Raw genomic sequence first — 26178 nt, 5'->3', positions numbered from 1 at the left:
AAGAATGCCTGATGGAATATTGTGTCAAATGCCTTGGCCAGGTAAAGGTAAGCAGTGTGAACCATTTTGCCCTTGTCCATTGCTTTGATGACCTTTTCAAAGAAGTCCACCAGGTTGAGTAGGCGACCTGCCCTCGATGAAACCAGGGACTGAATGGGCTGGATAACTCTCACCCTGATGTAGCAATAAGATGTAGGAAGGGAAGCCATTAGGCTGATCCTGTGGACAAAAAAAAGTCACAAGTTGAAGTCAAACAGATGGCTCGTCATTCAATTCACACTTGATTTTGGTCTGACCATTTGGTCATCTACTTCAGCCATAATTGTTTGTCGGTGATCTTCATTTCCAGTTTCTCTTAACAATTTTTTTTACATTTCTTCCTTTGCTTAATAGGTAAATGGTCATCTTGGTTAAAATATGTAGTTTTCTGTTTTTTTTTCTGTCACATTTTTTATGTGTGGTATAAAGTACTGCTGAAAGGTGATTTGATTGTATGTGTGTGTTATAAGCTTTTGGCTATATGCCATTTATTTATTTATTTATGCATACATACATACATGTATATTTCTTAATGTTCAATATCATTAACTCAAACTGATCCTCCACAGAAGCCTTAATAGAATTTGCCAAGGAAAGTAAAGGAATTATAAACCAGGTATCCATTGCATCCTTAAATGCCTTTATGTTTTAAGCTCTTCTAATGTCTAATGGTTGCATATTCCATAGTTCACCTATTTTTCCATGAAATGATCTATAACATAACATTACTTTTATAACAAGGATGATTCACAAATAAACAATTATTTCTGATTCACAAAATAGGAGACTTAAGTTCAGTTCCTAATGATGAGGCCAAGATGTCATCATTCACACCTTTATAGATTAGTGTTAGGTGTCCTCATGCCAGTCTATATGTAAATGAGTGCAAGGATAACCTTTTCCATTTGTTCTCATAACATATATTCTTTACCTTAGTAATTTTTCTTGTAAAATATCTTTGGATCCATTCCGGTCTATAATACAGTGAATGATTATACACACGGGCAGCTGCACAATATTCAATTATAGGCCTTACCACAGCCTTATATATAGGGAGAAGAACATTTTTCTCCCTACTGCTTATACTACGTAAGATATCCTTAAGTAGCACTATCTGGATAACACATGAACAGTACTTCTATACTCTGTAGCCTCTGTCTACAATAATAACTAAGTCATTTATTTTTTCCTCACCTTTATGCGTAATTTTATTAATGGCATAGGGTAACGTGTATTGTTTCTGACAAAGTGCACAACTTTCATTTTCTTGGCACTGAAATCCATTTGTTTTCTCAAAGGCCATAAAAATAAGGCACCCACAAATCCTTGCAATCCTGGCTTGATCATTTGTTGAGTTCAAAATTGTCTCAATATGTTGTGTCACCAACAAACTTGCTAATCTGAATGCCATTATCCACTGGGAAGCATGACACGAAGAGAGTAAACAACAGTGGTCCAAGAACACACCCTTGTGGAACACTCAGAGTGAGAGATGTATCCCTAGATGTAATACCCTCAGTCTTGAACACAAAGAGAGTAAACAAAAGTGGTCCAATAACACACCCTTGTGGAACACTCAGAGTGAGAGATGTATTCCTAGATGTAATACCCTCAGTCTTGAACACAAAGAGAGTAAACAAAAGTGGTCCAAGAACACACCATTGTGGAACACTCAGAGTGAGAGATGTATCCCTAGATGTAATACCCTCAGTCTTGACCCTACACATTCTAGTAATGAGCTAATTAGAGACCCAGTTAATAATAATATACCCACTGATGTTGTTCTTACACATTAACTTAATAATCTCACTGTGGGGAACAGAATCAAATATCTTAGTGAGATCCAAACAAATCATGGCCACTGATAACCTCATATCTACAGCATCCCAAAATCTTTTGGAAAAATGTATTAGATTTGACACACACATAACATTTCCTCACAAAATTAATGCTGGAAAATATCAAAGCCAATACTCATTTAATGAGTTGTTTTGTTTTTTTATGGTTATTTCTAATACAGCTATTTTTTATTCTCATACCTCCATTTCTCTTTAATTGGTTTGGCTCTGGGTATGACTCTGGCCTTTATTTATTTGGCTATCTTCTGAAATTTTTATTATAATTTTTTACATGTATTTGCATTTATATTGTGCTTTATTTATGTGCTACTATCGCCTCTCATGTTTCTGTACTAAGGTGTAGCTATGGGGACAATATGCATTGTTTAGATCTGTATATGTATATTTTACTTTTGTGTACCACTTATGTGCTTTTATTCTGTCCCTATTACTGTTTTGTGTGTATTTGCATTCTTTTTGCATTTTTCAATGCCTTATGTGTTTGTCTTCCTCTTTCTGTTTGCATTTCTTTATTTCCTGCTCTTTCAAATGTTGCTATACAGGCATTTGTATACTGGGTTTTGAATCCAGGAAGAAAGAGGTCATTGTCTCTCTCTATTCTTCCCTCATTAGACCAACTATTGAGTATAATGCCCTATATAGCATGTACCTCACTAGCCACCTGCAACAACTGGAGAGGCCACAGAAGTACCTCACGTAGAGGATCCTAGGCATTAAACACATGTCTTACACGGACAGACTCAAAAGACTGCAGCTGTTGTCTGTCTCATATCACCTACTAAGAGGCGATATTTGCCTGACTTACAAAGCCATGTCTGACCCACCTCTGTTAGAAATGTTACATCTAAAGAAATCCCAATCCCTCCGCACCACACTCTCCAGAGCCCTCAATCTCATTACCACAATCAACAGAACATGCTGGAGGGACAGGTTCATAACCCAGAGACTGCCCATGCTCTGGAATAGACTTCCCATACATGTCAAGCAGAGCACCTCACTGTCCCTCTTCAAGAGAAATCTTGATGAGTGGATGGGCAATAGAAAGTTCACCCCGGGTATCAATACAGTGGCTCTACTTGATAGAGGCACTGGGAACTAATGTCAGGTGTCACAATGCCAGGGAACTTCTATGGGCTAGGCTTATACAGGCTCCAGGGCCATTAGCCTAGTACACACCTATGAACCTATGAACCTATTTGTGTAATAATGCTATCTTTAATGTGTTGTGCTCCCTTTAAGTGTTTTTATTACTATAAATAAATACTATAATTAGATACTATATATGATAGATACTATAATTAAAGTTCATCTTCATGTATCTTATTAATTTGATTTGTATGTAATTGTTTAAACATCTCCATTAAATCATCACATTTTAAATAGTAACATGAGTTTACAAACAGTAATACAAAAGAAAACAAATGTAGTAACATTTTTCTTTGTTACTGTCATCAAGCATACATGTTTTCTTTTTAACAATTTTGATTCACTCCAGCATTATATAAATGTTCAATTCCTTCTCTTAAACCTCACTTCTCTTCCTGAACATTATTCTGAATGTACTGTTCCTGTTTCTTCTAAATCTGATCTTTCTCTTTTCTAAAGCTCCTACCTCCAGTTCTTTTCTCTCTCCTTTTAATATTCAGTACTTTAATTACAATTGGTTTAGAATTTGATTTCCATTTTTTAGTAATTTTGTTTGATGGCCAACAGCATTAAACTTGCTAAGGCCTTACTATAACTAAACAATTTAGAGTCTATATCCCAACTAAAAAGAATAACTTATTTTGTTAAAAGCATTTGTTCTACCAATATTTCTATTAAAGTGCTGTGTAGGGAAAATCAGCCAATTCTTCACACCCTGTCAAAAAAAAAAACGTTTTCATTTACATCTATCACACCTACAACATTTGTCATCTACCCAAGGAAAAATCCTGTGAAGTTTATTGAGATATAAAAATACCTATGCAAATGATGTCATGCAAGAATCCTAAATCTTTAGGACTTTATTGCACACTTTGGAGCCTTGCAGACATCTTCACAATGTTCCTTTGTAAATTGCCTTTCCATTCTTTGTTTCCAAAGCTTTTCTAATCTCATCTGAGCTATTCTTATATTATATTATATTTTAAATCAGCTTCTGATCTACACTTAGTGAGATCCAAATAAAAACCTGCCAGATCTGTAATTTCAGCTAGTACTCCCCTATCAATTTCTCTTAACCTATAGTCTGTTACCAGTCCCTGATTAAGAAGCAATCTCTAGCCTACAGTTTGAGCTTTTTAGCACCATTCCACTCTCTTATCTTTTCCTCCTAAGTTATTTATACCCAATACCTTGGCTCTTTTACTGATTTCCACCAGTAAATTCCAGCCCCCATTGTCTGTTTTCTGTACCCCTACTTGCAGATGTCCCTGTTGGTAAAATCTCCTTTTTCTGTTCCCATGCTACTTTAGTTCTTAGAATATATTCTGTTAACATTATGCATATAAAATTCTGTGTGGCTGTTATTTTTCTTAAGGACTTACAACCCAAATCCTAGTCTCTCTCTATTTCTTGCCCCCCCCCCCAGTTTCATCATCATTATCCCCTTCCACTTTGATTTATAATCTTCTGCTTCAGTTATGTATATGAGCATTAACTGTTTACCCCTTCATATCAGGTAACCCTAAACCACCTTGTTCTATGTGGAGAATCAAAGTATCCCACATTACTCATGTTCTATTCCCTACCAAATAAATTCCATCAACTATTTATTATCATAAGACCAAAGAGATGAAAAACATTTCTAGTGCTTGTATTTTATTATCTATATGGATAATCAAGAGCTTCCAGCTTTGCATTATCTTTTGTTTGTTCTCTTCCCTAATATCTGTAGTTGCCATAACAAAATCCTTTTTAATCCAAAGACCTAAAGACAGCATGCTCCCCAAAAGTATGGACATTGCTGAGCCTATTATTGTGTGGGTATATAGTTTACCCTATGTATTTTGCTTTTCCTTCATTTATTTATATTCCCAAATGTCTCAAGACAGCCTCCAAATGTTTCACAATACTAAAATGCCTTTAATGAATCTATCAAGTACAAAATAATATCATCTGTGAATAAAGCTAACGTTTCTTGATTAACATATAAATTATATCATTGAATGTGCGAGTCCCTTATTTTCTTTGCCATTGGCTATAAATATAAACAAAATAAAAAAACAGAAAAGGGGACATTCCTGTCAGGTTCTTCTATTCAAACACAGCTTGTCAGAGAGGAACCCTCTCACCTTTATTCTAGCCTCTGACCCTATTATTCTATCAAGAAATGTAATTGCTACCATTGTTTTATTCATAAAATCCCAGCTGGGTCTATTCAATGTTTTCTCTGCATCAAGACCCACCAATAGCAATGTTTTCTTATACTCTGTTTCCCCCTGGAACATCATTGTTCTATTAATGTTGCCAAATGTTTGCCTCCACTCCATAAAACTAAATTGATCTATGTCTATCAGCTTTAGTACCACCTTTGCAATTATCTTATTTAATAAAGACATAAAGAATTAAGAATTATGGTTTACAACTGAAATGAGTTTATATGAAGCTATGCCTGTTTTGTCTTTAACCTCTTTGGGTACTATAACTACCACAGCTTTCTTCCAAGAAGGTGGTAATTCCCACTTTTAAAATATTGTTAAATAACATATTCCAGATCTTCAGTCATAGCTTCAAAACCTCACAGTAAGATATGTTCTTGGAGTCTTCTCTGTTGCTTGATTATACATCACCATTTTATATCATCTTTTCATAACTTAGTAGTTGTTGATAATCTTCTTGTAACCTTGGCATAATTAACTCTTCTATAAATATTTGCACTGGTGCCTTTTCCTGGTTTCTCCATTCTTCTGTTTTATAGAAACATCCATAAATGTTCAAAATATCTATACAGGATCTCTGGTTATTTCTCTTGTCATTGAGTTTCTTCATTAGTTTACAACACTTTCTACTTTCTGTTGTTTAAGCCATTGTGTCAAATATTTTTCGACTTAGAGTTGTTTCCAAAAATAGCTGCTTAACAGCAGTCTTTATAAACTCATGTATATTCACCAAATATTCAATTTTCCCTTAGGCACACTGCCATTGCTCCTTTTTGTTCTATGAGATTCCTTTTCTCCTGCAGTACTTTAACCTTTATCAATACACCTAAATCATTTCTATTACATATTTCTCATATCTTTTTGTCTCTTATTTCCACCATGTTCTAAACTCCATTTTCATTTTATCTTACTCAGTGGCTATGCATAGATTCATGGGTAAGTACTAGGTTAGCTGCCTTTGTGGGCCATTTAAAGCCTAGCCAGTTTCCCTTTTTGTGCTTGAAATAACCTATCCTATTTGGTAACAGATTGGTCTTATCCATCCCATGGTCAATAATTATATATTATCCCTAATAAGAATAACTGGGATCATAGCATAGGTACTCTGAGGGGAGCCATGCATGGCTGCCTCTGTACAGGGGGCAAACCTGGGGTAAATTCTCTGATTCCCACCCACAGATCTAAGTTGTGCTTGAAAATGGATAGGGATAAACTTTATTTTATGTGGATGGGGAGTCTGTTCCACAGCAGCTGTATCCTATTTGAAAAATACCTGCTCCACCAAACCACTTTTTTGTTGTTGCAGAAGAGGTTTAGATCTCTAGACCAAATATTTCAGATGCCATTTGACTTGCTGATGTACAGTAAATCCAACAGTATTGGGTAAGAGGATGCCTTGTATGTCAGACACAGGTCACTTCTTAGCAGTCTGTAGGATACCGAGTATAGTGACAGGGCTTTGAGTTCATCCATGTTGTTTAGGCTTTGTATCCTTTTAGTAAGATATTTCTGTGGGCATCCCAGTTGTTGCATGTGACTGTGCAGATACATGCCAAAAGGACATATTCAATGACTGGTCTAATGAGGGCTGAGTAAAGGGGGAAAATTACATCCCTAGATCTAGACATAATCCCTTTATTTATAACTGGTACAATATACAATAGACACATTGATGAAAAGTTAGGTCACTATCTACATAAGTCCCTGAATCCAGAAGAAGTGGGTAATCACTTAGAGTCATATTTTCAATTTGGTAGTTCCTTGGGGTAGATGACTTCCCAATAGATAAAATAATGCATTTTTGGCATTTAGTTTCAGACCATGATTTGGCAATAGTAATTTATTTGAGCAAAATCTTCTTGCAGGATGGCTAAGTCACTTGGGGATGCAGTGTCTGCTCCTAGCTTACCATCACCTGCAAACTTAGTCAGAGCCCTTTGGTATTGGCTTTTCCTTCAGAAAATTAGATGCGAAACAGGAGAGGTCAGAGCAAAGAACCCTGGGGGACTTCACTAGTGATTAGTCTCTTTGTGGAGTTAACTTCCCCTAATTTGATTGTCTGGATCCTATCTGTAAGACAGTTGGCAACCCTTCCGAAGTAATTTCTATCTACCTTAATGACTGTTAAGTCATTTGCACTACCTCTTTTAATAGATAAGTAGAAAGTGCCGTCATTACTCTTCATCTTTATTTTAGCTTTTATAGGTGCATCATCAATAGAGTTATTGGATAGGTATTAAAGCTTTCAACTGAATGCACCTGTGAAAATACAGTTTCTATCTAGTATGTTATAGGTATTGCATCTTTGGGAATAATATGCAAATTCTGTCTGAGTTTCTGCAAATAGATTCACATTTCTCATGCCATATACTCTTATATACTTCTTTGGAAATCCCCACTTTTTTGTTATATTTTCTATTCTCTGTCCCCTGGTTCATCTTCATTATTGCAAATTAGGTTCCAATCTCCACCTTTGAATACTATTCACTGCTGAAACTTATTGCTCCCAAAATTCTTCTAAGCTCCATAACAGCATTTTGGTGAAATATAAATACATGCCAGTGTAATCTTCCTTCCCTGACAGTGACTCTAAATACTGCAAATTCACCACAATTGTCCTTTTTTCCTCTTCTACTGCTATTGAGGCTGCTCTTACAATCATCATTATTATGCTCTTTTTTGTTTGGTCCTGATATGCTGTTGAATTCCCATCATGAAATCCTTTCTTTGTCAGATTCACATGTTTATATATATGCTAATGTGCCACTTGTAGCACTTTATTTGCACCTTACACTTTTTAATATAATTCAGTACTCTTTGCTTTTGTCTATAACCATAAGGCCATTTGCCTTCCATGCTAATATTGACAAAACAATCATTCTGATAAAAATGCTATTACACATGACAATTTTGAATATATATATATTTCTAGCCTGCAGATTTCCTGCACAAACTAATGTTTGGTGGGACAGTACTATATATAGTTGTTTTTTGCCATCTCTTTTTGAACCAATGCCATTTTTTCACACTTTTCACTATAATATAAACAGTTAAGAAAAAAAAAACTAAATGCATTTTCAACAACCCCTCCCACAGAAAAATACATACTCTTTCTGAAAAATAAGTTTATCTTACCAAAGAGCAGTGGTTGCTCCAAATAGATGGCTGAACCTACAGTTCATTACCTATTCTAAAGTTAAAGTTAACCAAACTAAAGCGCATGTTAGAATCTGTGTTTCCATTGACACTGATTGCTATGTGTCCTTATGCTACCTCTATTTCCTCCCAGATGTAAAGCAGTCTCCATACTTTCAGTAAGCATTAACTGTTTTATCCTTAAGAAAAAGTGTACAAATAAAAGTAAAAAACACATTTCAGATTAACTAAATGTAATTAATTGAGTCACTAATGTGACAGATGAGCACTTTCATCTACTAAACTATTTTCAAGGGTTGTAGACATCTTCAGATTAATGTTCATGCCACAGTAACAGTTTCTTTTAATTGTATTTTATAACTGAACAGTGCTAAGCTCAAGTGTCAATCCAGTAGTTTCAATACAAGCTAACTTCCTATCCTAAGCTCAGAAGTGTGCTGCATGTAACAGTCATGTTGTAATGATGGAGGGGAGGAATCGGAGTCAGTCTGATGGGTCAGATATGGATAATAAGCAAGGAATGGTAGATGCTATGGAAACTGAGTTTGGCACCTGAATTTGGAAAGAAAATAATTATGTGGCATGGTGAGGGTGGGCAGGCTATGCTTTCACCCAGGTCCTGTGTTTCTTCAGATCAAGTGGCCAAGTGGCTGCACCCTTGCAAAGGTTACAATATGGGTCAGTATGGAGGGCGTGATGTAAGTGATGAGGAGGAGCCTTAGTGAAAAAAAGTAAAGTTTGTAATACCAAACTCTCATCTGTGTCAAACCGAATTAAAATCACAAAATACCAACTAGGTAAGCAAACTAGATGAAAAGAAGATAACAAAAATCTGCAGCCTCTTCCAAAATGTGCAAAACAAAACTGCACTAGCTGTCCTTAAATAAATAAACTAAGTTATGCACTGTGATATTTAATGAATTAACGTACTAAGGTGAAACCCCAGGGGTGAATTTGTGATCCCCCATCCAATTATCTACATTACACTTGAAACGGGTTGGTAAAGGGCTCTGTTTTACTAGGATTGGAAGTTTATTCCAGAGTAGGGGGAGCTTCTGGGAGGGAACCTGTCTCTCCAGCAGGTCCTGTTAATATCACTTGTCATCTTGAGTTCGCTAGGGCAGGTGCAGTGAGTACCATTTGTCTTGCTACTGTGTAGCACTTCCATCAGGGCAGATCTGTGGTTGCCCTGTAGGCTAGACAGAGATCACACCTGAGAAGTCTGTACGACACAGGGTATAGAGACAGGGATTTTAGTCTAGCAGCATAGGACACCTTGAATTTTATTTGTAAAGTACCTGTGAGGTCTCTGTAATTGTTAGAGGTGCCTAGCAAGTTAAATATCAAAGGGTGCATTGTATTCTATAATTGGTCTAATAAGGGAGAAGAACAGGGGGGTTATAGCCTCTTTTTTTGGAGGTAATGCCCTTTTTGATAAGATGGACAATGTAGAAGGCTTTCCTTGCCACTGTGGAAACATGATGGTCAAAGGAGAGGTTGCTGACAACCTGTATGCTCAGATCCCTTACTATAGACTGGGTACTTAAGATGGTGTTGTTAATGTGGTACTTTGTAAGGATTCCTCCTTTGCTGAAGGGGATGATGATGCACTTTTTATCATTTAACTTGATCCCATGACTTTGGCACCAATCATTGGTTTGAGTAAGTCCTTCTTGGAGGGTGTCAGTGTCACTAAGGGATTCAATGATCCTTACCAGTTTGCATTCATCTGCAAACTTTGTTAGCCATGCACCCTTTGTTTTGGCATGTACTTCTGAAAAGTAAATTCCAAACAGTAGGGGCCCCAGCACCGAGCCCTGTGGTACTCCACTGGTTACTGGTCTGAAGGTAGATGAAGAGTCCCATATTTTAACTGTGTTGTTCTATTGGGCCAATCTGCAACCCATCTGACTATATACTGGTTTATATTCAGTTATCAATTAAGTTTATCAATGATACCTGAGTGAAGAATGGTGTGAAAGGCCTTCACTAGGTCTAAATAGGCAGCATGCACAGTTTTGCCTTCATCCAGGGCTTTGTTGACTGTCTTGAAAAAGTGCACCAAGTTAAGCAGTCATGATCTCCCTTTGATGAAACCAAACTGGGATGGGGTCTAGTGTTTGGAGATCTCCTATATCATTGTTGATAAGGTCCATGATGATTCTCTCCATGGCCTTGCATATGAGGCTGGTCAGACTTATGGGTCTGTAATTCCCAGGGTCAGCAGAAGAACCCTCTTTGTGGAAGGGGATGACAGTGGCATGTTTTCCAGTCTGAAGGAACATGTCCAGTGCTTAGACTGTGGCGAAATAGGGCAATCAGAGGTACAGCTAACTCTGTTGTCTGGTCCCATAGAGGCCGTAGAAGCTATTTTTTGCCTTGAAAAGGGCATTAAGGACCTGTTCCTTAGAGATTTCAGGGGGAGGACATGTAGGAGGGATATATCTTGTGCCATTTACAGCAACTTCTGTGCAAATCTGGGATTTTCCTTTGAGGTTGTGGACATATCCAAAGAATTGGGGGTGAACCACTTGAGATGTACCTCTCTGGACTATACAAAGACAGACATGACTGTGCTCTCAGATTATGTGTCACAGGCAGGTATAAGTTTAGCCTTAAGCAGCATTCTACCTTCTCCAAACAAAAAATGACTGACTTCAGCAATTGGCCTAGCTTCTGGTGTCAGTGCAAGGGGGTCCAATATCTGTCAATCTGTGAGGACATGGTCGACAGGCCATGCTGTTTTGCCAGAAATGGTCTGCACCTGTCTCCTTGATGCTTTTGAATACTGGCAAAGGCACTAGCCACCCCTATTGTGCCTTTTTTTAGGCAGTGTCAAAATAATCAATCTCCCAATGTAACAAAATCCTCTCCAGATAAACTCAAGGTACTGCTGCTTAATGCTAGGAGTCTAAACATGAAACTGCTCTACCTGGAAGCACTCCTCAGCCTGGAAGATGCTGACACCTGTGCAGTCATGGGGACATGGCTAAAAGATGGGGAAAGCAGCCCGGCTGTGCAGGGCTACCATGCCTTCCATATGTTCAGACCACAAACTGAGCAAGAAACAACTTTTTTCATTAAGGATAGGTACACCTCCAGACTGGTCAAACAGTATGACTCCCTAGAGCTACTCCATGTCCAATTAACCATGGGCAAAATCCCCTACCACATCATAATTCCCCCACCGTGAACCAGGAAAAGCATACCGAATACCTGGACTTACTGGAGTCACTTGCCATGTAGCCCAACATCTTAGTCATGGGTGATTATAATTATCCTACCATCAGCTGGGAAACATACATGACCACAAACATGCTGAGGTTCTTGGACTTGGTCACTGCAAATGCTCTGGAACAGCTAGTTAGCACACCACAAGAGAGGCTGAAATGTCCTGGACACAGTACTCACTGACATGGGAGAGTATTGCACCACCCAGTATGATGTCCTGTCTGGTAAGATTGGACCATAAATCAGTCTCTTATGACATAAATATAATGCCAGATACCTCATCAAGTTAAAAAATGTTTAAGAATTTTTCCAAGACAAATTACCTCTTACTAAGTGATGGTATAAGAAGCTTCAAAGCCCCCCCCCCCCCCCCCATCGAACACAGATCAGATCACAAACTAATCTCGCTGGAGGTCCTCATCCCACCCCCACCTGAAATAAAAAAGACCACAGTAAAGAACTTCTCAAAAGCCGACTTCACACTTCTAAAGACTAGTGTGGTCTCCTTTAAGGCCCCCGAGCCGGCGGAAAACAATACTCAAGCCGCTGAATCACTTACAAATGCCTTCTACCAGCACCTGCAGGACTGCATGGATAAGGCAATCCCAAGCAAAACAAAGACTCTTTGTACCAAAGGCAAGCGTCCAGTCTGGTGGACCCCAGCCATAAACAAACTCTACAACAAAAGGAGGAAGCTACTACAAGATAGAGCAAAATCCTTAAAAGGTAAGACACCCTTGATCACTATAAGTAAAAACTAAGAGCTCTCATAAAATCATCCAAAGCAAATTTCGAGAGAAAAATAGCTAAAGACTCAAAAGACAATCATAAGGCCTTCTTTAGCTATGTTAGAAACCTAGGAGGAAACTCCCAGATATGCTCAGAACTAGTTCAAAATGATGTGAAGATTACTGATCCTACAGACATTGCCAACATACTGGCTGACAGGTTCAGTGCAAACTTCTCCCCAAAAGGAGAGATATCTATACCAAACGAGTGCAGCCCCCAAACATCTCCAGCGCCCAAGTGAGAACTGCTCTCTCCAAAGCAAAAAACACAGCATCCATGGGACCTGATGGTGTCCCCGGCTGTGTGCTCCACGAACTCAATGAGGAATTAAACCCACAGCTAGGACAGCTGTTTAATCAAAGTCTTACCTCTGGATACGCACTCCAGGAGTGGCGCACTGCAACTGTGGTCCCACTTCACAAAGGCGGTGCCTCCACAGACCCTGGAAATTACCGCCCATTAGCTTGACAAGCCTTATCTGCAAAGCCATGGAGAGGATCATAATGGACCTCATAAATAAAGACATAGGGAATTTGCAGACTTTGGATCCAACCCAGTTTGGCTTTGTCAAAGGCAGATCATGCCTTTTAAACTTGGTTGACTTTTTGAAACAGTCACCAAAGCCATTGATGAGGAAAGGCAGTCCATACAGCCTACCTCGATCTGGCTAAGGCCTTCGATACAATACCCCACTCGGGTATCATTGAAAAACTCATCAGCTTAAATGTTAACCCATACATCACAAGATGGGTTGCAAACTGGCTGAGTGACAGAACCCACAGGGTCAGAGTTGCTGGTGCCATGTCAGACTCAAAGCCTGTCACAAGTGGTGTCCCACAGGGCTCAGTCCTGGGCCCACTCTTGTTTGGCATCTACTTTTCCAAGTACAAGCCAACACAGGAGGGTTATGGCTGACAAAGTTTGCAGATGACTGCAAACTGGGCCATAGTAGAAAACACATCTGACACAGATATCCTTCAGAAGGGTCTCACAGAAACGGATAACTGGTGCCAGAGCCACGGCCTAAAGTTAAATGCCAAAAAAAGAATAGACATACCCTTCGGGCAAAACAAGGTTATCCCTAGCTACCAAATAGGTGGCAATCCACTGAGCACAGAAGAAGTTATCAGGGACCTGGGGACCCAGGTTGATAGTAGTCTGTCATTCGACACCCATGTAGCTAAAGTAGTTAGGAAGACCTTCTACATTGCCCACCTTATCATGAAGGGATTCTCATCTAGATTAAGGGAGGTCATAGTCTCCCTTTACTCATCACTCATCAGACCAATGATTGAGTACAATGCCCCATTCGGAATGTATCTGACCCGACACTTGCAGCAGCTGGAGAGGCCACAAAAGTTCCTCACCAAAAGGATAAAGGGTCTCAAAATCTGTCCTATGCTGCCCGACTGAAAGATCTCCAGCTCTATTCAGTCGCCACCGCTTGCTCAGAGGTGACCTTTGCCTAACATACAAGGCCATGTCAAACCCAGATTTGATGAATATGCTTCACCTCAAAAATCTAGATCCATCAGAGCCACAAGGGCGGGAGACTTAAACCTCGACACGGCTATTAATAGGACATGCTGGAGGGATAGATTCATCACCCAAAGACTCCCTATGCTGTGGAACAAAATCCCGGTACATGTGAGGCAGAGCACCTCGCTGGCCTTGTTCAAGAGAAATCTTGACCAATGGATGGGAGATCGCAGATATACCCCAGGGATTACCTCAGTGTCACTGCTCGACAGAGGCATAGCAAAATAATGGGTATAGTTCCCCATACTAAAGGGGTGGCGTAAGCCACAAAACGATGGGCTAGGCTTGTAAATGCCCTCGGGCAGATAGCCTAGTATGAACCTATGAACCTATGAACCTATAATACAGACTTCTATGCATAGGTGTACACTAATGTTTTGTATAACCACTTAAGCAGTTGTATAGAATTAGCTGTACCTGACCAGATTAAAACCAGGTCCTGTCAGAAAAACAAGCCGCTGTGGTGGACCACTAATACACTGGCTGTACAAAAGAAGAAAGAAACTACCATCCAAAAGCAAGAGGGAACTGGTGCTACAGAGGAAAAAATCCCTCTCTAACATAAACAAACAACTTAGAGATCTTGTCAAGTCCTCCAGAGCTAATTAGGAAACAAAAATAGCCTCCCAAGCTAAGCATAATCACAAGGAATTATTTAACTACCTCTGAAATCTCAAAGGGAATAACCAGCTATGCACTAAACTGGTTGTGAATGGCACCACCCATACTCAACTGGAAGAAATAGTCAACCAGCTAGCTGACAGATTTGCAGGAAACTTCATAGGTTCTTAGGTAGATATTAGGCTATCAGTCCAAGGGCCTAAGGAAGCCTAGCCAACAAGGTTCCTTGGCTTACATCACCCCACATAGTTATTCTCCTGTGCCTCTGTCGAGCAGAGCCACAGAAGTGATCCCCGGGGTGAATTTCCTATTTCCCATCCACTCATCAAGATTCTTCTTGAAGAGTGCTAATGAGGATCTTTGTTTGATATAGATGGGTAGCTTTCCTACCAGTCATCCCCCAAAGTATACCTGCCACCATTTCTCAACCTATTATCTCAAGAGAGCAGGTCATCTCTGCACTCTCCATGGTCAAAAACATGGCATCAATGGGACAAGACAACATCCTAGGTTGCCTTTTAAATAACTTAAAACATGACCTAGCAGACCCACTTGGAGCCCTGTTTAACTGTTTAACTATAGCCTGTGGACTGGCTATGTCTGGCAGAATGGAGGACAACAACAGCAATCCCTATGCACAAAGTGGGACCATCAATCGACCCTGGGAATTATAGGTACATAAGCTTAGCTAGTCTCATCTGCAAGGCCATGGAAATAATCACTATGTACCTCATCAAGAAGGACATAGGTAATCTCCAAACTCTGGACCCAACCCAATTTGGATTTTTAAATGGTAGATCATGTGTATTAAACCTGGTGAACTTCTTCAAGAAAGTTACTAAGGCCCTGGACAAGGGAAAGATAGTGCATACCTTGACCTAGTCAAGGCATTTGACACAATCCCCCACCCAGGTATTATTGGAAATCTTGCCCAATTAGGTATTAACCCCTATGTCACCAGATGTGTAGCCAATTGACACACCACCAGGACCCATTCTGTGCAAATGGGAGACTTCATCTCTAGCAAAGGACCAGTCACCAATGGTGTAGCACAAGGTTATGTGCTGGGCCCTTTTCTGTTAGGAATTTATTTCTCCAAAGTCCAGCCAAATGTGGACAGCCTGTGGTTGACGAAGTTCGCTGATTGTTGCAAATTGAGAGCAATCACTAAATCCCCAATGATGCTAATATACTGCAGAAAGGGTTAACACAGACAGATGACTGGTGCCAAGGCCATAGATTGAAACTAAATGCAAAAAAAAAAACACATTATTATTCCCTTTGGGAAAGCTGACATCCCTGTTAATTACAATATAGACAGCACCCCCTAAGTGTAGACCTAGTGGTACATGCTCTGGGTATTCAGGTTGATAGCAATCTGAACTTTGATCACCATGTATCCGCAGTGGTAAGGAAATCCTTCTATGTGGCACATCTCATAAGTAAAGGCATTGTATCTATATCAAAGGATGTTATAATTTCATTGTACTCGGTCCTCATCAGACCAATGATTGACTATAATGCTCCCTTCTGCATGTATCTAACCAGACACCTGCAACAGCTGGAGGGACCACAGAGAATTCTCACCAAGAAAATAGACGGTACTCAAAACAAGTCTCATGAGGAAAGACTGAAAGCCCTGTCATTGTATTCTGTCTCTGACACGCTGTTGAGGGGTGACCTGTGCCTGGCTTACAGGGCAGTCTCTCACCTGGCCCTGATGGAAATGCTACATATTTGTAAATCAAACTTCATGAGGATCACCCAATCCAGGGATCTTAACCTAGTCTCTGACATGAACAAACCATGCTGGAGAGATAGCTACATCTCTCAGAGACCACCCCTTCTCTCAAACAAGTTTCCCATTCATGTGAAGCAGAGCCCCTCCCTGATCCTCTTTAAAAGCAACCTAGATCAATGGGCGAGTGACTGTAAATTCACTCCTGGGGTGGCACCCATGTCCCTCATGGACAAAGGCAGTCAGTGTTAATTACCATAGACTCAGACCACTGCAAACTTTGCTCGCCTAACTACAGACAATTGCGACAACTTGGGATAAATATGGCTAGGCTTGTAAAGTCTCTTGGGCCATTAGCCTAGTAATTTTGTATGAACTTATGACAGTGCATGTTCTACCATCACCCTGGTTTTCATAATCTACTTCATACTTGAGTGTTTGCCTTCCTATATTTTCATGTCTGTAGTGCTATATCTGTGACTGACACAGGGCACACTGGTCTGCCTGCCCAGCATTAGCCTTCAGCTGTTAATTCCAACCTCTCTGCCAGTGCCAGTTACACCTGGTATTTGCATGCACTGGGCGGGCTACCAGTTGATGTTTACGAGTGTCTCTCCTAGTTCATGGTATATTAGTGACACCAGGTGTCTATAGCCTGTGTTTATGACAGTTTTGTTTTTGTGACTGTGTCCCCATGGCATGGTCACCATAGTGCCAGCAGGGCATTGCCTGGTAGACCATGTCTCTTCCCCTCATGGCAGCTCCTTAGAGCAGAACACTTCTGGCTCCTAAGTTAGCTCATGTCAGCTCCTGTGGCCTATATGTTCCTTCTTTTAATTTGAATGCACTATTCACATGCCATACACAAAGGGGACTGGATAAGTGGCATGCTAAAACTTACTGCTGTAGTAGCCTTTGATTTGGCAAGTATATTGCATATTGTAATTTGTTTGCCAATGCATAATTAACATAATTTTACTTTACTAGGGAATGTTTTGCCAAATAGTGTACTAGACACTCCATTTCTGAAGTGACTGCCACAGCAGTGAATGTAATGTGGCAGTGGCCACCACAGTGTCTGCCTACAATACCATCAGCTGCTGTTTCCCTAACTGTCTCCAGGCCAGCATTACTGCAGGGTGATATAGGTCATTTAAAAGGAGGTAGCCTGGAGGGTTTCATGGTAACCTCTGGTGGTCTGTCTCTGGTGAAGAGTGTAGGCTCCTCACTGGGGGAGCAACTGGTGGGTCATGATGTGTCACCCAAAGAGTTGGAGGGCATGGTGATGTCCTTAGTTGACTGGCAAGCTGAAGAGCTGTATGGGCAGCCTGAAGAAAATCCTTATGTGACTGGCAGAGTTGTACATCTACCTGGCTCTAATCAGTGGGTAACCACTAGCCTGGACCAACTATGAGGACAGTCACAAAGGTTGACTCATCTTTGGCTGGGTATGGCATTGGACAGCACAGCAATACGTGGTTACCACACATTATCTGCCATGATGTTGTTCCCTTTCCTCCCCATTTTTACATCCATTTCTGTCCAATTCCAATTGTCAGTCTGTCCCCTTTGTTTTTCTCTCCAAATTTGTTTCAGCACCATCCATTGTCGGGCTTTGCATTTTGTGTTTGTTAGTCTTCCCTTGCTGCCATACTTGCAACTAATTTCCTGCCTTCACCTTCCCCTTGCTATGTTCTCCTCTATTCTTGAAAAAAGAGAAATGGGCATTAGCCACCCATAAAACTACTTCTGTTTAACAACTGAATATATATTTTAGATACTGCCCACTGCCTTACCTCTCTGCCTCCCTTCTCAGTTTCCTCTTCACTTGCCCTTGCCCTTCTTTGGGTTCCTCTACTTGCCCTTCTAACTTTTTGACTCTCCTCATACCAGTTTCCTTCCCATTTATAGTAAAGGAATAATACAGCCTTTGCTGTGCAGCACCTTTCAGGGTTCTCAGCCATGCTCGTAGCAGTGCATCAATGTGCATGTGACTATGCATCATCACAAGAATGTTACATGTATGCCACAGGGCTCATTAGATCACATGATGGCCATCATGCTGTGCAGTCATAATGTGATCTGTGGGTTTTTTGGCCAGTGAATTTCCTAATTAGTTTTATTCCGCCATTTAACACTACTGCTACATTGTTAATCAGCTCCAGGACACATGTTGCTACTTTGACTTCTCTATTTTTATTTTACACAATGGTGTGATTGAGTTTTCTCATTTTATCCTATTCACTTTTTAGACTTCATAACATAGGCTATTCTCTGCAAAAAGTACTAAAAACAAACCTTGTAATTATTGATTGCATGGTAGTAAATATTCCATTATTCCTTATGCAGTACCAAGTTTGCAACTTATTACTATATTAATAAAATATGCTTTTAGACAATGTTTTTTCCATTCCACAGCATTTACTGTCATGAATTGTACTACCTTTCTTCTAGGCATCTAAGTCAGTGGGAACAACTTTTTTTGCACCCAATAGTTCCTCTATCTGCACTCAGTTGTCTAATTCCTTCCATGGTCATGGGAACCTGGAATCCCCCATGAACCCAGATGCTTGCAGCAAGAGTCAGCTTTGCTTGGTCGAGAGCTGACATAGCACTACTTTTGAGCTCTGCTATAACTACCCTTGAAGGGTTGACCTCAGCTCACAGTGCAACTTTCACATGACAGATTGGGCTTGATAGACTAGAGCTCTACTGGGTAGACTACTAGTAATTCCACTACATGTTACCCACATGGTGAGCAGGACCCAAAAATGTCCCACTGGGATTGGTCAGAAAGCAGTGGTCACTCACCCCCATCCTCCCCTGCCAGCTGCTACAAGTGCCTGAGCCGTTATTCTAACTTAGGTCACATGCAACATAGTCAGGGCTTTATCCATTTACACTATGGAGCAGACAGATGGTACTAAAATCTGTGTGGCATTCTTTCAGAATGCAGCTATAATGCACTTTAATGTAATCTTAATACAAGCTAGATGTATGTAATCTGTATTTTTCTATACAAGGAGAGGTTTCATATGTCTGATAAACCTGTGCACAGGCCCAAAGGCTGCATTAAAACACATTTCCCCAAACTCAAGGAGTATACCCTACTGTACTAGTTACACAGTTGCAATCTGTTTCAGTATCACTGCAAGAAATCTCAAATGTTGTCAGTAGTCAATAAATTAATACAATGACTGAATAATACATATAGTATAAGGAATTAGCTGAAGAAAACAGCCCTCTGAGGGGCACGACTAAGATGTGCCTGTGAAACAAGACACAGCAGGCTGCAAGGTACAGGTGATAACAGTCCTTGCATCAAGTTAAATAAGAAAGGACTGTTTTCTTTGGTTATTCCAGCTCTTCTTCTTTTATCTGATAAAATTCAGTTTTCAGTTTAATATTACTATTAGTTATTTCATTAAGCCAAAACCATAAATAATGTTGGAGCAGCATCAGTGGCTCAACAGGTAGCACATTCCCCCTTGGTGCTGGAAGACCAGAAGACTGTGGGTTCTAATCATGCTAGGGGGGATTGGATTGCTGACACTGCATTCAGTGGTGCTGCTCTCCTGAGTGTCCTATTGTTTAAATGAGATATTAAACAAAGTTCCCATCTACTTCAGTTGGTGGTAGCTCAGGTGATTGTATCCGATCCCATGGCACCTACTGAATAAATGTTGTAGTCAAGTTTCCCCAAGTAGTGTAAATACTGTCTCAGGTCTCCCTTAAAACCCTTAGGTCACTGGCCTAGTGGAACTAACCCAATCAATAAAAGATAGAGAGATAATAATTATATATAACCCTATTGTTTTTTAAAAAATATAAAGCCTTTTAAGTAGAAAATGATAAAGTCAAGATAAAAAAACAAAATTATACAATTTACTTACATGAGTACAGCAGCTGGGTAGCAAAAGCTTTACAAGTAAGGATGCAATAATACTACAAACATATTCTCATTCTACAAAATACAGAAAGAGAGAATGATGCTTTATAAATATTATCAATTTCTTACTTAGTGTTAAGCTGGCACAGATGAGGAAAACCCCAGTGACCAATATCGATATTACTATCACCAGAATAAGTGGCAGTGGCAGGCGACCTTCACTGAGAGGCACTTTCAGGGCTAAAACAAATAAACAAACATAACGATATGCATACATGCCTGCAGAAATAGACATTATGTAGACAAGAGCACGAAAATATCTTATCAAAATGCAAGCTATTTAAACAGCAGTAACAACATTTTTAATCTGCTTACTGAAATCCGATATACTAATAATTAGTCCTTTTATTACTGAAGACACACGTTTTCTTAGTGTTTTTTTAACTGAAGACTGTCACTGACTGAATAACACATCAACAATTCTATAATGATATTACTTAACAGATTAGGTCATGACTGCAATTTGGCTCCCAAAAAACAACAAAATGTAAAGACTTGTCTTTTTGTCGATGATTTAAAACTGTATTCATCAGATGAGGAAATGAAAGTACAACTGCAAGTGCTCAAAACTTTTTCAGATGATATAACAGTCATTTGGTCTTGATAAATGTGAAAAAGCAACCTGTAAAGCAGGAAAGCTGCAGCACCAAGAAAATATCAGCCTAGGAGAGGAATGTGATATAACAGAACTAAGGTGTATATATAAATATTTGGGAACTGATGAAGGATCAACAATAAAACATGAACCAATGTGAATAAAACTTAGTAAGGAATGTTTTAGGAGACTAAAATTAATAGTGAAGACAGCTCTAACATCAAGGAACAAAGTCCAAGCCGTAAACCAATTTGCTCTTCCTGTCCTAACTTATAGTTTTGGAGTGATTGACTGGCCTCAAAAGGTGTTGAATTGGTTGGACAGGAAAACAAGAAGGATGCTTCATGCTCATCAAATGATTTATAAAAATCAGTGCATACCATAACTATATATTCCCCATTATAAGAGAGGTATGGGCCTTCTCAAAATTGATTATATGTATAGATCTGTAATCGTGGGACATACATATCTGCTGACTTCACAAGAGCCAAACGTAGTGAAAGTTTTAAAACATGAGGAGAATAAGTCTAAGATGACTTCCCTGCTGAGTTTAGCAGAAGCATATCAGTGTCAAATGGGAATAGAAATCAAACCAGAAGTAGATAAAAATCAGGCAGCAACTGTATGTGCCATAAAACAAAAGAAAGAATATAAGGTGAAGGATATGAGAAGGCAAGAAATGTGAAAAATGCATAAATATAGTTGTAAGTATAGAAAACTCTTGGAACAACCTCATGCTGATGAGGAACAAATGCAGGAATGGTTAAGGAGAGGTGAATTTAAACAAAAAGACAAAAGGTTAATATTGGCGGCCCGAGATAGTGGACTAAGTGTACACTCGTTTACAAAGTGTGTTGAACATGTGGGAGAAGCAGACAAATGCAGGTTTTGTAAAACAGAATTGGAAACAGTCACACATCTTGCTGTTGGTTGTGATATACTAATGGCAGAAGGACTGTATACTGAAAGGCATAATAATGTGGCAAGACTGTTGCATTTGTGATTCTGCAAACATACTCTTGAAGTAGCTGAAAAAACATTGGAAACATGAGCCACGGAGCAGTATTGAAATTATGAAGTATTTATCACATGGGATCACCCATTACCAACAGTTCAAAAATAGATGCAAGAAAACCAGATACAGTAGTCCATGAAAAGAAGACAAAAGTAGCATTGATCATTGAAATTGCTACACCCAGGGATTACAGTGTCTTAATTTCAAGAGACACAGAGTCATAAAATACCAGGATTTGCAGGCAGAAATGAGGGCAAAGTGGAAGAGGAAGGATACCCAGACAGTTCCAATAGCAGTAGGAGGAACAGGTCTTATAAAAAGGAATTTACAATCATACTTAGATATGTTACAGATACATGTAACTCTGTATGAAATACAGAAGGAGTTAATACTGGGCATACTGTTGGTGCTGCGAAGAGCACTTTTCACTAACATCAAAGACTGAAACAATACTAATGTCATGAACTTTAATCATGCTTTGACTTAGGAATGAGGTCCATTCCTGTCATGGTATTAGAAACTCAGAAGACTTGGAGAAATTAGAAAGGGAGAAACCATATAACACACAGTTATGAAATAAAACAGGGTGCACACAAATGGATATCTGATCATTAAATTGATACCAAGAGCTTTACGTTTCCCATGAGATCTTTCCTTTGATATGGAAAGCACTCATTAGGCAGTTAACCTCCTGCTACATGTCTGCCTCATATGTGACTTAACTAGTTGTATTTTTATCTATACATTTTAATCAATTTCTGTGTACAGGCTGGCTCATTCAACAACAGTTACAGATATAAAATTATTAAAATGGTGCAATCATTTTTATAGAGGTCTTAACATGAAAGAGTGATGGTCATTAATTAAAAAGATATTAAAATCAAAAATGTCAAAGGGCAAATACTCTATCAAGTCAAACTCAAGGTGTGTCTCACATTCACATCATACATGACCTAGAGGCTGCCATCTTACATCTTTAAAATAAAAACAAAAGAAAAGAAGACAAAAAATTATTGATGAGCCACATAAGCCCTTAGTTCTGTTCATGTGCAGATGTTGTTAAAGGTTTAACAATCTAATATAGCAAAAATGTTTTACATTGCTGAAATTTCACCTATCAGTACAACACAGTACATTCAAGCAGACAGAAAAGTTATACTCTGCTTATCTATCAGCCGTTTTAGCATTACTACAAGCACTTCCTCTCTGTTGCTATGTACTTCATCCCACCTTCCTAGAATATAAACAAGAGTTTCTGTCTGAGAAAGCAAGGGCCAATCTATAACCTTAAAATACTAGCAAAATTCCCTATATTAATGTAATTCCATTCAAGTGTTCATAAATCACAAGTAGCAGTAGGGGTGGTAGAGTAAATGAATGCCACTGCAATGGTGTAGCATATTCCAGCTATAAAATATTAGCTGTGGGACAACGGAATACGAGAGCCCATCTTTCTTTTCAATTATAGTGATGTAGAATGCATGAATGTGTGCAAGTCTTATGGTTACAATGTTGATGCATTTCACTTTAGTGCACCAAAAGCTGTCCCTCTTCCTTTAACCCACAAAATCCAACTAGAACCATAAACTCTGATGTAAGGTGCTCACAAAGTGTCCTAACCATGTGGTCATTTCAATGGCTAACTGCTAAACATATATGTTAATTCACATTTTAAGATGTAAATATACAGTATGTTTTACTGAAGCTATCATACATTGCCAGAACCACTATGATCTTTCTCTAAGCTTCCATATCCCTACTTCCTTTCAATACTTACTTTTATTTATCTGCCTTCTCTATGCATATCTTAGTAAACCGCTACAATATTTATCCCATCTGTGCTTTCCAACCTTATTATTTGACGCAGTTGTAACTTAATAGTTGTCTGGTATTCACTTTACTTATTTCTCTGACCTTATCTGCTGAACTTTTTCACCAGTTTCACTGATTGGTTCCCTTCTGTTTCACTTTTATTTCACATGTAGTTGCTCCAACCCCCAATATCTAACCACTCCCCAATCACTTAAACATCCCAACCCACATCACAACCTTGCACAACCCTTCCCACTATCTATCATCTCCTTCATAAACTTTCTTACCCAACCCACCTTAAGTAACTTCTTTCTCACTCCAAACACCTAACACCTGTATTTTTTCTATACCAATATAATAATCCTGCCTATTCTCAAACCTACAAACTCAACTACCATCTCCCTAAAGCTCCTCCTCTTTCTCACTCACAACTTTCCATACCATGCTCCACATCTGCCTTACAACCCCTCTACTACCCTTTCTTGCACTCCTAAGTTCTTATCACACAAAACACGCATACCTAAAACCATTTCCTACTCTTATCCATCAAATCACTAATAATGACCCCACCCGATCTTTCTCTACCACTCCATCTCTTTATAATTTCTCCTACATACAGCTCCTAAAAATCAAAATTGTACCTCTTACCCTCTCTCCCCAAAACTTAAGCAAAAATTCAATACTTATTACCCCTTTCATCTACAACTAATTCTATTAGCAAGAACCATTCTACTAACTGATGACATTCACCCCAATCCTGGCCCCTCCACCTCTCCACCTCTCCACTCACCCACATCCTCCCCACCTTAACCCACCCCTTCTTCCATCTCACACCATCCTTACCTCTCTACCTACTCCACTCCCAAAAACTCAACTTTATACTCTATAAGCATACAAAGTCTACTCAATAAAACCACTGAACTTCACTCATGGATAGCCCACCACTCTCCGCATATCCTAACCTTATCTGAAGCCTGGTTAAAGTCCCACATTTCAAACAATGAAGTCCTACCTCACGGATATAACATCTACCTCCAAGATAGAATCTCTAAAAAAGGTGGTGGAGTTGCCATTCTCTATTTGGAGCAACTTATTCTCACCCGCTTACCTATTCCTCTCCTTAACTTCCATCCAGCTGAACTACTAATTCTCAACTGTCACATTAACACCCATAAAAAGTTTGCTATAGCATCCATCTACATCTCACCAGGTAATAACATACGCACACTAGAACATATACTGTCTTGGATTTCTCAGTACATACCTTATGAAACAGTCATCGTTGGTGCTGTAAATATAGACTAGAAAAAAATAGTGACTGACTCCACAAATCATTGCTTAAATCTTCATGGTTTTTCCTCAACTAATCACATTCCCCACTCACTGGAATAAAAATGCTAATACCAGCTCAATCCTAGACTGGATCCTTACTACTGATCCAAACCTCTACCACAACCCTTATACTCTACCCAACTCCATAAGTGACCACCTCCCCATCCATAGCCAAAAACACTCTCTCCACCTTTCTAGGTCTCACTTGTATAAGGACTGCCATAAATGTTTCAGCTTCAATGCTGAAACTTTTAACACTGACCTTCATCCATTAACTGGTTCGGCCTCCATCACTTTCAGTATTTGAATTCAACCATATTTTCCTTGAAATCCTTAACTCCCTAGCACCCCTTAAGAAAATTAGAATAAAAGCTAATTATGCCCCCTGGCTTACAAAAGACACTCACTCCATTATGCATAAATGCGACTGCTTGGAAAACCTGGCTAAAAAAACAAATCCCCTTCACACCTCCAAAAATACAGAGAACTCAGAAACCTTACCAAAAGCAAATCAACAACGACAAGAAAAAACTTCTACAATGTCCAAAACTACCACAACTCTAACCCCCCCCCAAAATTCTAGAGCAACATCAACAAAATTCTCCACCTGGGAAATCCTTCAACACCTAACTCCTACCCAAACAACCCTCTGCAAGTCACTGCCACCCTTCTCAACAATTGCTTCATTGACTCTGTCTGAAAATGAATACATTCTGAACATAATGACATGCCACGTACTGCTCCTGCTACTTTTACCAATATAATCCCCTCTTCTCTTGAACTCATCCCACAGCCTGCATCAAATCTCTTTTGCTTAAACTAAAACCGTGTTCACCCTCTGCTGATAATCTACCTCTCCTCTTTTTCAAGCTTGCTGCTGACTCTATAGCCTACCTTATCTCAATACTAGTAAACAGATCAATCAAAGAATCTACTGTCCCCGACATCTGGAAATCATTCTACACAATACTTCATAAAGGTGGAAACTCAACCGACCCTTCCAGTTTCAGACCCATAGCCATTCATTCCCTTCTCACTAAACTCCTGGAAAAATGTATACATACACAGTTTCTCAAATATCTAATCCAAGAAAATTTCCTGACCTCTACCCATCATGGGTTTTGGCCAAACCATAGCACAG

The 26178-nt window shown here is 39.3% G+C and overlaps 1 protein-coding gene across 1 annotated transcript in view; it reads right to left on the bottom strand.

Moving 5' to 3' along the window:
• The window catches only part of LTK (leukocyte receptor tyrosine kinase), a 1073506-nt gene that overhangs the window by 673055 nt on the left and 374273 nt on the right, over nt 1–26178 (bottom strand). The window contains exon 8 of the mRNA XM_044073449.1: nt 20353–20463. Coding sequence (XP_043929384.1) covers nt 20353–20463 — 111 coding nt within the window. The remainder of the gene's footprint in view (nt 1–20352; nt 20464–26178) is intronic.

This window comes from Protopterus annectens, chromosome 6.part0 (genome assembly GCF_019279795.1).
Source record: "Protopterus annectens isolate FY-2018-M chromosome 6.part0, PAN1.0, whole genome shotgun sequence".
Taxonomy (NCBI): Eukaryota; Metazoa; Chordata; order Ceratodontiformes; family Protopteridae; genus Protopterus; species Protopterus annectens.
The sequence above is the reverse complement of the archived record's forward strand: the minus strand, read 5'-3'. Positions and strand labels throughout refer to the sequence as shown.